The 13,785-nt window shown below is 41.6% G+C and overlaps 1 protein-coding gene across 1 annotated transcript in view; it reads left to right on the plus strand.

Annotated features, from left to right (window-relative positions):
* Positions 1–11,358, plus strand: part of LOC129815514 (uncharacterized) — a 39,872-nt gene extending 28,514 nt beyond the window's left edge. Inside the window, exon 5 of the mRNA XM_055869408.1 lies at positions 9,234–11,358. Within this exon, the coding sequence (XP_055725383.1) occupies positions 9,234–9,323 (90 nt within the window). The 3' untranslated portion in view covers positions 9,324–11,358. The remainder of the gene's footprint in view (positions 1–9,233) is intronic.
* Positions 11,359–13,785: the final 2,427 nt, after the last annotated feature.

Raw genomic sequence — 13,785 nt, forward strand, 5'->3', positions numbered from 1 at the left:
TGCTGTTTACCCCACGCGCTGGACATAACTGGACACTGATTGGATTTAGCTGGTGTGCTGTTACAATTACAAAGTGGCGGTGGGTTTGGCAATTTTGATGTGCTGTGAATTTTTCAATGCCTTTTCTCCAGTTCCTAAATCCTGCACTAATGAAGGCAGCATCAGCTCTTTGGCCAAAAGATGGCTGGCTTGAAAACCCTTGGCTACAGTGAAAACACAACACTCCTTTTATTGATGGATTATAATGTAGCCAGGGGAAATCGCGAAACCATCTCTCTTGAAACGTCAACACTCTGTTGGCAAGAGTTTGCGGTTCTATAAATTGTGGGTGTGGCTGATATGGTTTTGTGCCATCACTGTGGTAACTGGACAATTGCTGTGCCACTGTCCCCTATACTGGTGCTGCTGGCAACAAGGGTGACACTTGGTCCTGCCGTGGCTGTGACACTGTCCTCTGAAGTCTCTCTCCCTGGCTCTTTCCCTTTCACCACCCTAACTGACTCAGTCTGTCTCCTAGAAAATAAATAAGGTGTTTGCCGTACTCCTAACTACCGGTACCCAAAACTACACAATTAATCACAACAGCAATACCATTGCCGTAAACAAATCTTAGTTTAGTCACCAGTTTAAGTTGAGAGTGGGGGTATCCATGGCATTTTCCAATTATGTCCCTATTTTACAAGTCAAAAAAATTGAGAACCTTTCATAATGTTGCCAAACAAAGACTCAACAAACTTACCTGAGACTCCCTGTCTGCCAATCTGTCCCTGCATATCTGTCCCCAACTCTGCTGTCTGTGTGCCATCTGTTGCCTGCTCTGCCTAATGACATCATTGTGAAACATTTCCATTAGCATTTCACTTCTTTCTTATGAACATTTTATCAACTAGTCTTTGAGATATTAGGATACTAGAGTTCTTACTATGCGTTTTGGTGTACTGACAAATACTCTGATGTCCGTCTTCTTACTTTTTTCTGCCATTTTTCTACCTGGCTGGCTGGCTGGCTGGCCTAGCTGCACACACACACATTTACACAACACATGCTGCAACCTTTTGTAATTTAAATAGTTTGTTTCATATTGGCTGGCTTCCAACAATAGCTGAATTTGTAAAGCTAGCGAGCACCAATTCCGTTTCTGTGTGTTTGCTATAATCTTTGCTACCTGGTTAAATAAAGGTGAAATAAAATAAAATAAAAAAAGTTCACTAGCGACAATTTATCTTTTGCAACGAGACCATTATATATATTTAAGACAATGGTAGAAGAGAGTGTAGTTCTGTTCTGTTCAGTTTGGACTTCAGTTTATTGCTAACCTTATCACAGGGACGTCGAAGCACTACAGCTGCATGCTGATCTTGGAATAAACTGACGATAGCAAAGATTCCATCTTTGACGACGCCACATAAATGGAATAGGTACTAGCTAGCTTGATAGTTAATGTTTGCTTTAGTTTGCGCGCTAGCTCTGCAAATTCAACTAGTGTGTGAACCCTGCCAACATAAAAATAAATAAATAACATTGCTATGGACCTGCTATGGATTGACTGAATTAACCTCACGTCAGTTACGTACATGTCCCTTTCGGACAGTAGATACGAACCCTTTATTACCTTGCCAGCTAAAGAACTGGCAGTGGATCAAACCATTGTGAGGCAAAGGGCGGGGGGGGTCGCAATCTTTTGAAATTTAAATGCGCTATTAAGTGTCTATAATCAGCACAAGTGCTTTCATTGGGTATTATTAATATTATTGAAATTACATAGTTATGTTTACAGTGATATATTGGGGGGGACAAATCATATTTTTCCCAAGATGGGGGGGTCGTCCCCCCCCCCCGTCCCCCCTGGGATTTCCGCCTATGCTCGGCGGTACCCAACTATAAGCTTCGTCAACAGATTCAATCTTTAAAACAAAAACCTTCAACGAGCTACAGCATCCCTAAAGATGTCCCAACAACCCCTCCCCCCTATGAAAGGGATGATGATAACTAATTTACGCCCCTGAACGTCTCCGGACCTTTTCCTAATCCCGATCTCAGGGTGGTTAGAATTTTGAATTACTTTTGAATGACTATGATTAAATTCAATACATTTTATTAGAAACATTAAGCAATTTAACATTTGTGGCATTCTTGAAACATTTGACGTGAGCATACGTCTTGATTACACGGTCTTAAAGGACACATTTGAACACTTGATATTTTCTAACAAAACAAGCTACAACGTTATCATTACTTCTTAAATCATCATTATAAAGAGACATAACATCTTCAAAAGAAACTCCCGGGCTCTTTGGCATAGGTAGAATACACCGTGTTGACCACATGTAGTGGAAAGGTTATCTTGCACTTGTTTGATGCTGTAGTATATCTTTCATCCGTTTTTGGTCAAACATTCTTTAATAGATTTGGGGAAATGTGAAAAACCAGGGGGAAAGCCGTAGGAATCGTAGGAGATTTTTCTTCCTTCTTCGTCTTCTAATGTCACAGCTAGCCAATGTTCACCCGGCATATGTTTAGGATGGGTATTGACAATAAACATGGCCGGCTGCTCCACAAAATTGTTTTACAATCAAGCGGGTCATAAGCCCTTCCAACTCTTGGGTATTCATGTCTTTGCTCAACGATCCTTAATAATAATCCACTAAGACCTGTCTTCGTGCATTCACTTCCAAGATTGAATCAGAGCATGCATAAACAATCATGCTAACTGTACAGGCTAAAGGTGTACGGAAACGCATTTCCAGCCTGAGGTTACCTTGGGACACCACCGACAGATTTCCTGAGGTGTCATCAGGTAATAAATTGAAAGCATACAATGTGTAACCCTCTGCAAAATCATTTCTGTCAATAGGCAAAGAGAGATCTTTTAGATGCCTCCCTGTAGCCAGGAATAGATTGTAAAATTCTCGCACAGATATGTTGTTATTAAATTGCGGTTGGAAAGCCTTAGCAGGGACCTGATGTCCGTCCTGACAGAGAGCTACATACTCTGCATTGAAGTGTTAAATTAAATGGGTTTTTATGTAAGCTGCCCGTATTAGAGGCGTGATCAACCAATCCTATAACCATGTAGCGGGGAAAAGAGCCGAGAAAAAGGTTTTCTTGACTGCAGATTCTACTGCCCACAGGTATGCTAAAGGTTTTCATGGTAATTCTTTGGAGAGGGTAAAGGGCATTTCCTTTCATCAAAGCCTGTGAGTGACCAAGACGAACTGCCGGAGATACAGACACGTTTTTAATAAAAAGCGTTGCCCCCAACACTTTTAAACTAAAGTCACTGTCCTGGGCAGACAGACAAAACTCATCCTTGGTCCTGGTTAATTTTAGTCTTAAATCAACCGCATTTAAGTGTAAACGTTCTTGAAAGAAAATGTCAGAGTGTATAGGCCCTAGCAGATGAAACTCTCGAGATTTGGCATAGAGCAGGTGCCTCCAGTCCTTTGTTTGCACCGGTGGAAGGGTCTATCGATTCCATAGAGACTCCTGCAGTATCCTTGCTAAACAACCCAGCGATGAATTGTGTCTTGAGAGTGTCTTCGGAGTAGTTGAGTAAACACTCCATGATGGCCCTATAAGGGTATGTGGCACTGCTTTGACTGATTAGGCGTTCACCCAAAGTCACATCCACTTGAGAGAAGATGGTGGCCAAGGGGTAATTAATGAGACTCACTTTGGCATCGTCTGCAATATTACTACCATCTCTTTTGGTCACTTTTAGACGTAAATGCACCAAGGTGTTGTTGAGGTCCAGATAGTTGTCACTGTGGCCTGGTATGAAAAATTCTATAGGACCGTTGTCTGTAATGGCAGAGAATTGGGCTATCTCCACATAACTGGACCTATCTATTGAAAATTGGGTTAAGGGGCCGTGAAAAGATAGAGCTCTGTCTTTATAGCTTCAGAGGACATGCGGTGTGAAAGAGCCATGTTGCTTGTGTAAACGATGTGAAATGGCTAGCTAGGTAGCGGTGGTGCGCGCTAGCAGCCTTTCAGTCGGTGACGTCACTTGCTCTGAAACCTTGAAGTAGTGGTTCCCCTTGCTCTGCAAGGGCCGCTTCCTTTGTGGAGCGATGGGTAACGACGCTTCGTGGGTGACTGTTGTCTGTGTGCAGAGGGTCCCTGGTTCGCGCCCGGGTCAGGCGAGGGGATGGACTAAAGTTAAAACTGTTACAGTTGTTCTTTTAGAAAATACTTCAGAGTATTGTTTTTGCCGTTTTTTGTCCAGACCTCACTTTACCACGTCTTTGACTTACTGAGTTTCTTTTAACGGTTAACCTCCGCTGTTTATAGCAGGCCTGCGCATTATACCCGGGGGTCTCTTTTTTGGTCTTCGAGACAACAGCATCAGCCCCGAGCCTTCTTGATGCTCGGCATCTGGTGACACACTTCTGGTCATAGCATTGGCTACAACCTCACTTACTATATTTTTAGCCTCTAATTTGAAATGTTGTTTGGCTATGCTGAGGCCTCTCTTCATAAACGGTAAAACCATCCCAAAGAGGTTACGAAATATACCGCCTATCCCCGAACCGTACATAGTCGGGGATCCATAATAGCCGGGTAACCCATTACCCACTTGATCAACATAGTATGAGACATAGCGGTTAGGGTCGAGATGTTGGTTGTGGTCCATGACCATTTTAATTGATTTGTATTGTGTTTATAAAAAATAAAAATATATAATACTAATAATATATTATTTATGTAGAGAGGTTTTGGTGGGTCTAAAGTGGAGTTTTACAATCGTTTTACCATAAGTAAATTTGATGTTTTCGTTCTGATTCGTTTTAAGCTCAACCAGAATGTTTTCAATATATTTCTTGCTTACAGGTACGTAGTGTGGCTTGTCGTAGTTAACAGTGACTATATCACCATCCTTTCCCTCTATATGAACTGTTCTCAGGAGGGGCACACAACTGTCTCCTACCCTTTGATAGGATATGATGTCGGTACACACAAATATGTTGTAAAACCCTGCATGTATATCCGCAGGGAATGGGAATAATTTATCTTTCACATACGTCCATTTATTGGGACCCATCCCCAACATGTAGGCCAAATTACCGCTGGTCTTTATACCCCCATCAGCATCCCCTGAGATTTGTACATGTTTATGTATAGGGTTGTAGATCAAGAGTATTTCCATATTGTTCAGGGTTAGGAGTTCATTCAACTCTGAGATGATCCTGTCGACGGTTCTATAGAACCCTTTTTTAAGCTTAATACGTTTCGGAGGTTCCGATATCCTTCTGCAATAAAAATCACGGTCCTTATCTTTGATATTATACCAACTATGGGGGTATGTAATCTCGCTGAGACCTACTTCCCAGGCCTCTGATAACTCTATAGGCTTTGGAAAATTGGTTGTATAATTAGAACTTTGGTTATTACGATATATATGTGCAGACGCATTACTGGGGAGAGTCAGGTAGAAGCCACTGTGTTCCATGATGCACTCCTGTGTACACACGAATGATGTTGTATTTATCATGCATGAGGGTTTAAGTTAACCCCCGATGCCTCCACCACATCGTGCTCTAATACCCAACTGTTGAACTTTTGGGGCTAGTTTTTCCAGCTGACCCATTTTTTACCCTTTTCTCTCTTTTGATCTAGAATCCCCTCCATGTGAAAGACTTTGTCTTTACCCAACTGTACCTTCTGTAATTCCTTCTCATAAAAAGATCCCTCTATAACTCCCCGTCATAATCTTTTAACTTGTAGACAGGGGGGGGGTATGCGTGGTAGACATTCGGTAATGGTGAACACCTCATCGCTGTAACCGTGCTCATATTTTTTTGTCGAAAACACCCCTCAACTTGGATATACGCACCAAGTCCCCCACTATGAATTTAAAATAAAATAAAAATCTTACGGCAAAGGGGGAACAAACCATACAGATTTTTAAAGACTTTAAAAGAGTTTTCAGAAGAGACCTCGGAGGGCTTCATCCGTATACTCTTATGGTAGATGTTGTTGTACCCCTTTACTAAATATTGAACTATATCGATATATCTATGCATGTTGTGAGCTGTAAAATATCGCCACATCCGCTCCTTCAGAGTTCTGTTAAAGCGTTCAACAACTGAAGCTTTCAAATCCGAGCCTGTAGCAAAATGTACTATATTGTGCTTCTTCATGAGTTTCTGAAAAGTATTATTAAAAAATTATTTTACGCCATCAGTCTGCACTATCTTGGGGGCTCCTCCTTTCTTCAAGATAGAGTCAAAGGCCCGGGTCACCTCTGCCCCGCTCTTATTTTCTAAGAACCTTACAAATGCTATTTTAGAGAAAATATCTATAACCGCTAGCATGTAGCGATTTCCATAATCTTTCTCTGCAAGGGCCTGCATGTCACAAACATCCGCCTGAAACTGGGACAAGGGATGAGTAGAAAAAAACAATATTTCTTGGAAATGGTTTTCGTACAGGTTTATGTAGAGTATGAGCATCCTGCTCTGCTCACCACTCATTCACTTGAGCAGCGCTTAACCGGCTACCTATTTCTTCGGCTATAGCTCTCTGTAAACGCTCCTTACCCCCATAAGACCCTGGGTTAGAGGGGGTATAATAAATGTTTTTCAACATCTACTCCGCCATCCTTCTTGCCTCTGATGTACAATAACTTTAATGAGCCACTTTCAAATAACAACAACATTTCATTTTCATTTTGAATTTAAATTTTTTGCAAACATCAAGTATTACGTATACAGACAATTCAGGATTCGTTGCAGGATACTTGTCCCCGTTTTCTCAACAATCCAAGCATGCAACACCTTGTATATTTGGTTTAGATTTACAGGCTTCTGTCGCTGAATTTTTAAAACACACACATCCGCTATATAAGTATATAAACAACAAATATTATACAATTAAACAGTGTTTCAAACAAATAAAGTAAAATCTTAGACAAGGTTGTTTCTAGTTCTTCAGAATCATCCACAAGACGGGATACCAGTTGTGTCCATTGTAGACTCTCACCCGTATGTCTTACATGATTCATGATTTGCTCCATTTTTAGCACACGCTCTACATTAGCCCATGGGTTGTGTAGAACGATACATTGTTCACTTTATTTTCAATAATTTGATGAATCACATATGTAAGTTCTCAAAAGAAAAAATGTATTTATTCTCTCTAACATCGTATGCATATAGTTACCCATTGCTTTACATCTAAATAACAAATATGTATTGTCACTCGTTCTCTTGCGGTTTATTGAGCCAGAAAGTCATCGTGTCAGCCACCACAGCTTCCCTGTATTTGTTGTCGTCCACCAGGGTGTGTCGGATTTCTTTGAGTTTCTCGTGGATGTAGATTGCCTCTTTCAGTTCATGTAGGAAAGCCTCAGTTACCCCGTAAACTCTGGGAATAGACGGCACAAGACCCATAGACTCCAGGGCTCTGACCAGCGAAGGTATAAACCTGCAGGACCACAGTCTTTTCACCAGCTCCTCAAAATGGTTGAAGAAGTAGTACTGACCACCCGATCTAAGACATCCTCAGGCTGTGTACATGTAGGGGGTGTCGGGGGTCTTGCCTGGGGGGAGTAGAATGGTGGGCTACGAGGCATAGAGTCCTTAGGGTCTGGCCCCCATGACGTATCGGAGTCCTGGTATGTTGTATGAATATCCATGGTATATGCTGAAATTAAGAACCAGAGGCTTTATTGGCACTCCTTTTATTGTTGAACCCGTCCTTTGGGTATCAGGGCGGGGTTAACGCAGCCGCGTACTTAGTTTTCTTCGGGGGCTGACCGTTCTGAGGATGAACCTTCTTGGGGTTCCTTTGAATCATAATCCTCAGGATTCGTATATATTATGCATTTCCTTAGCCGAGCAATGCTCTGCCGCTGTTGGCTCTGTACAAAAAGAGCATCCAACAACTCTAAAATGTTCAATTCCATTAGATCCCAACTTTTAAAAGAAATAAGCATGCGCAACCTAAAATCCCCAGTCAGGCCACGATCACGAATGTTTTGGTTGCGGGTTTCCTCGTTGCTGATATAGAACTCCACGCATCCACATGGAAGTCCATTCTTTCTTAATACTCTTCCTGAGGAGTCAGGGGTACCTTCCCAATGGGTCTCGTAGCCCGTGAACACACTATATCCCTTTGTGATAACTCTCAGTTCGGGACACACAACCTTGCGAAAAACCAGCCAGTCTTCAAGATCGTAGTCCACTCCTAAAGTCTGGTCTTTATTTTCTTCTCCTTCAGCTACGGTATAGAGCTTCACTCTACAGGCCTGGCAATCAAACTGATACCCCCATTGCTGTCCATTAGACATCATCACTTGATTTTTCAGTGCAGTTGAAGGCGGTATTTGGGTTCTATACACACTTAGAAACCGCTTTTCTGGCGCTTCGTATATTGTTGCTTTATACTTGGACATTTCTCTATGTTTCAGCCGCGGTCCTGCTTCCGTTGTTATGGTCATCACTGCTTTGCCACTGATCACAAAATCCATGTTTATTTTTAAAATCTTGTTTAGTGTTCTGGGGCTGCATGTGTTGTTCTGGGTCTTATTTATAATGCGTCTGCCATCAATACAATCTCCCCCGGACATTCCTGCTTCATAGACAACAGCCCTAAGGGCAATAAAACATCCGCCAGGATGTCCTGACCGGATGCCCATATTTGAGCATGTACGCGTCATCCGGACATAGGGTCATAAATCAAACGTTTGACACGCGCCGTCTACTTTATTCTCTCTCGTTTTAATTTTTACCTGCTGTAGGCGTTGGTTGTAGCTAGCTAACATTTTCATATCTGTTTAGTTAATGATATAAAATGTGTGTTTGTTCTGTGTGTGTGTGTGTGTGTGTGTTAGAGAGATGATGTTCACAATAACTTTAGAAAACGTCAGGTCAACGTTGTCGTGCTAGCTATGTGTGTGTGTTCTGTGTGAGAGAGAGAGATGAGGGGCGAGGGATGATGATTACGATCACAATAACTTATAGAAAAGATTGTCAACATTGTCATGCTAGCTGTGAGAGAGAGAGAGAGAGAGAGAACATAAATACACATATACGAAACATTGATTGTGTGTGTGAGACAGTAAACTAGCCTACTAATTGAAACCTGCACCTCTCAAAATGGCCTGTATTTTTATGCATTTTGTATTTGACAATAGGATACATTTAGCCTATCCCTGTTCCCCCTCAACACTCAATCTGACATTACACCTCTCAACTGCCTTTTCAATTCTTGATTCTCTTAACTTACAGGAATCTTCTAGCTTGGATGGAAGGATGGAGGAGGAACAAACGGAAGGAGTACAGAAGTTATCTAGCCTGCTGACTAATACATTTAAATAGCCTGTTTTGCTGTCTATATTGCTCTCTCTCTCTCTCTCTCTCTGTCTGTCTGCCTGCCTGACTGCCAGATTGCTCAGGGAAACATAGTCAATGTACTTGCTAGGCTAAGTCTAACTTAGTGAAGACCTTAGGTAATTGTTAATCATGAATTCTCAGTCTTCATAGTTCCTGAAACATGTCAATGACCTGATGCATGGCTTCTACAGCAGTGCTTGGCCCTTTCCACAGAGGGTTCTACATGGAATCCAAAAGGGTTCTCCTAAGGGGACAGCCAAAGAAACCTTTTTTCTAAGAGTGTAGTGTAAGTAGATCCAATTGAAATACCACTGCTTCTAATAATTCACATTTGTCACGCACATTTTTTCATTTTAACTCTACTTTTTTTCTGATTCATCCTTGGGAGCAATTTCCAAATGCCTGAAGGTACCACGTTCATCTGTACAAACAACAAACAATAGTACTCAAGTATAAACACCACCGTCATACCGCTCAGGAAGGAGACGCGATCTGTCTCCTAGAGATGAACGTACTTTGGTGCGAAAAATGCAAATCAATCCCAGAACCACAGCAAAGGACCTTGTGAAGATGCTGGAGGAAACAGGTAAAACAGTATCTATATCCACAGTAAAACGAGTACTATATTGGCATAACCTGAAAGGCTGCTCAGCAAGGAAGAAGCCACTGCACTAAAACCACCATACAAACCGTAGTCTGGCTTTTTTAACTGCATATGGGGACAAAGATCGTACTTTTTGGAGAAATGTCCTCTGGTCTGATGAAACAAAAAAAGGACTGTTTGGCCATAATGACCATCGTTATGTTTGGAGGAAAAGGGGAGGCTTGCAAGCCGAAGAACACCATCCCAACCGTGAAGCACGGGGGTGGCAGCATCATGTTGTGGGGCTGCTTTGCTGCAGGAGGAACTTCACAAAATAGATGGCATTATGGAGGAAAATTATGTGGATATATTGAAGCAACATCTCAAGACATCAGTCAGGAAGTTAAAGCTTGGTCACAAATGGGTCTTCCAAATGAACAATGACCCCAAGCATACTTCCAAAGTTATGGCAAAATAGCTTAAGGACAACAAAGTCAAGGTATTGGAGTGACCATCACAAAGCCCTGACCTCATTCCAATAGAAAATTTGTGGGCAGAACTGAAAAAGCGTGTGCGAGCAAGGAGGCCTACAAACCTGACTCAGTTACACCAGCTCTGTCAGGAGGAACGGGACAAAATTCACCCAACTTATTGTGGGAAGCTTGTGGAAGGCTACCCAAAACGTTTGACCCAAGTTAAACAATTTAAAGGCAATGCTACCAAATACTAATTGAGTGTATGTAAACTTCTGACTCACTGGGAATGTGATGAAAGAAATAAAAGCTGAAATAAGTCATTCTCTCCTATTATTTTGACATTTTACATTCTTAAAATAAAGTGGTGATTCTAACTGACCTAAGAAAGGGAAATTTTTACCAGGGTTAAATGTCAGGAATTGTGAAAAACTGAGTTTAAATGTATTTGGCTAAGGTGTATGTAAACTTCTGATAATTTATATGGTTGAAAGATAATGATGAAATAATTACACTCTGAAACCTTATAACTGTATGAAATTGATTAGAATCCTAAAATAATAATCTGATGATGTGTGTAGTCTTAGTCAGAATTAGGTTAAACACTGTATCTGTATAGTGGGAAAACACAGACTGCCTGAGCAAGACGTAGCTCAGGATTTTAACTTGTATGGGGGGGGCTGAAGAAAGATACCGAGAACAGTTAGACTGTGTTTGAACCAACCTGGCAGGAACTGAGAATTTATGAGGACAGGGAGGACTTGTCAAGGTTTCTCTAATCTCGGGGGGAATGGAACTGTCGGCTGGGTAGGGATACACAGTGGTGAGAACCATGAAGAAGGATATAACTCACCTACTGTTTGTGTGTATGTATGTGCGTAGGATATCTACTGTTTGTGTGAAAGTATGTGCGCAACTATAAAATGGATGTCTTTGTATTCTTGACTTCAGAGCGCTCCCGTGAATAAACATTTGACTATTGTAGGCTGGGCCTCTGTCTGTTTTCATTTCAACCAGTATCTTATAAATTCTGGGTGGCAGACTGAGTAGTAAATTGAAGTTCAGTTTATGAACATTGAGAACATAATTCTCTTTAACAACTTCCGACTTCAACTGTATAAGCTAAAACTGCTAAATAATTATTAAACTAGTACCATGGAAAAACTTTTAGCCAGCTGAGTCCACAAAGTTTCTTCAAGAATGTCCTTTTCTAGTTCTTTTAAAATCTCAAATTGCTGAAGTTGTAATGTGCTGAATCACTTCACAGCAGATCTGACCCATCACATGACTCTTCAAGGCCACAATGCTCCAGTTTTTTCAAGTGCAGTCGCAAAAAACCATCAAGCGCTATGATGAAATTGACTCTCATGAGGACCGCCACAGGAATGGAATACCCAGAGTTACCTCTGCTGCAGAGGATAAGTTCATTAGAGTTACCAGCCTCAGAAATTGCAGCCCAAATAAATGCTTCACAGAGTTCAAGTAACAGACACATCTCAAAATCCTAACCCTAACTGTTCAGAGGAGACTGTGTGAATCAGGCCTTCGTGGTCGAATTGCTGCAAAGAAACCACTACTAAAGGACACCAATAATAAGAGGAGACTTGCTTGGGTCAAGAAACATGAGCAATGGCCATTAGACCGTTGGAAATTTGTCGTTTGGTCTGGAGTCCAAATTGGAGATTTTTGGTTCCAACCGCCGTGTCTTTGTGAGACGCGGTGTGGGTGATCGGATGATCTCGGCATGTGTATTTCCCACCATAAAGCATGGAGGAGGAGGTGTTATTGTGTGGAGGTGCTTTGCTGGTGACACTGTTTAGAATTCAAGGCACACTTAACCAGCATGGCTACCACAGCATTCTGCAGCGATACGCCATCCCTTCTGGTTTTCAACAGGACAATGACCCAACACACCTCCAGGCTGTGTAAGGGCTATTTGACCAAGAAGGAGAGTGACGGAGTGCTGCATCAGATGACCTGGCCTCCACAATCCCCCAACCTCAACCAAATTGAGATGGTTTGGGATGAGTTGGACAGCAGAGTGAAGGAAAAGCCGCCAACAAGTGTTCAGCATATCTGGGAACTCCTTCAAGACAGTTGGAAAAGCATTCCAGGTGAAGCTGGTTGAGAAAATGCCAAGAGTGTGCAAAGCTGTCATCAAGGCAAAGGGTGGCTACTTTGAAGAATCTCAAAAAATACAATCTATTTTGATTTGTTGAACACTTATTTGGTTACTATATGATTCCATATGTGTTATTTCATAGGTTTGATGTCTTCACTATTATTCTACAATGTAGAAAATAGTAAAAATAAAGAAAAACCCTTGAATGAGTAGGTGTTCTAAAACTTTTGACCGGTAGTGTATGTGCCCACTGGGTATTGCCCGTATAGACTACATCACTGCTGTCAAGTCTTACTGCCAAAAGTTTTTCAAGTTGGATAGTCTTTGAATGCCGACAGCAGTCACACCATTGGAAGAAACACTGTAGTTTGGACTGTGGCCTACAAAAGCTTATTCCTGCTATTTTCCCGCAAACACATTTGGTTTGTCATAGTGTTGGTCATAGTGGTCTCTGATTTGTGGCCAGACTTGCTCAGGTGGAACAAACTGATTAGAGTGTTATCTGAATAAAAAAATGATATTGGAAGTAATCATTTCGTTTTTCAAAAGTATCTAATTGGATTACAATATTTCTGCTTGTAACATAAAAGATTACAGTTAGGCCAAGTTTTTTTGTAATTGTTGGGCCCTGTTAAGAAGCATCATACTTCAAATAATCATTGCACTCATTAAAAAGTCTCATGGCTGTGGGTAAGAACGACCATCTAAACCTTTCTGTGGAGTTTCTGGACAGCTTCTGTGCTGCATTAGAGTGCTGTGGATTGGTTGCATGACATTGTCCATCATCATGTGAGCCTTGGCTTGCAGCCTTTTTATAAACATGTCCTGCGTTCAGGGTTGTGGAGTAACGGTTTAGCCTACATCACAGGTGTCAAACTCATTCCACGGGGGGCCGAGTGTCTGCGGGTTTTCGCTCCTCCCTTGTACTTGATTGATGAATTAACATCACTAATTAGTTTGGAACTCCCCACACCTGGTTGTCTAGGGCTTTATTGAAAGGAAAAACCAAAAACCTGCAGACACTAGGCCCTCCGTGGAATGAGTTTGACACCCCTGGACATGTAATCAGTTACATGTAACGGATAACAAAAAACTAACTGTAGTCGGTGACATTACCATAAAATATGTTGTCATCAGATTACAGATACTTTTGAAAATCTAGATGATTACTTCTAGGATCCAAAGGTTATCCAACCTGAATAAACGCTTGGAGGGAAGGACAACAGCAGTAGGCTACATAGCACATTGATGTGAACCACACTACTGAGC

The sequence above is a fragment of the Salvelinus fontinalis genome, chromosome 18 (genome assembly GCF_029448725.1).
Source record: "Salvelinus fontinalis isolate EN_2023a chromosome 18, ASM2944872v1, whole genome shotgun sequence".
Taxonomy (NCBI): Eukaryota; Metazoa; Chordata; class Actinopteri; order Salmoniformes; family Salmonidae; genus Salvelinus; species Salvelinus fontinalis.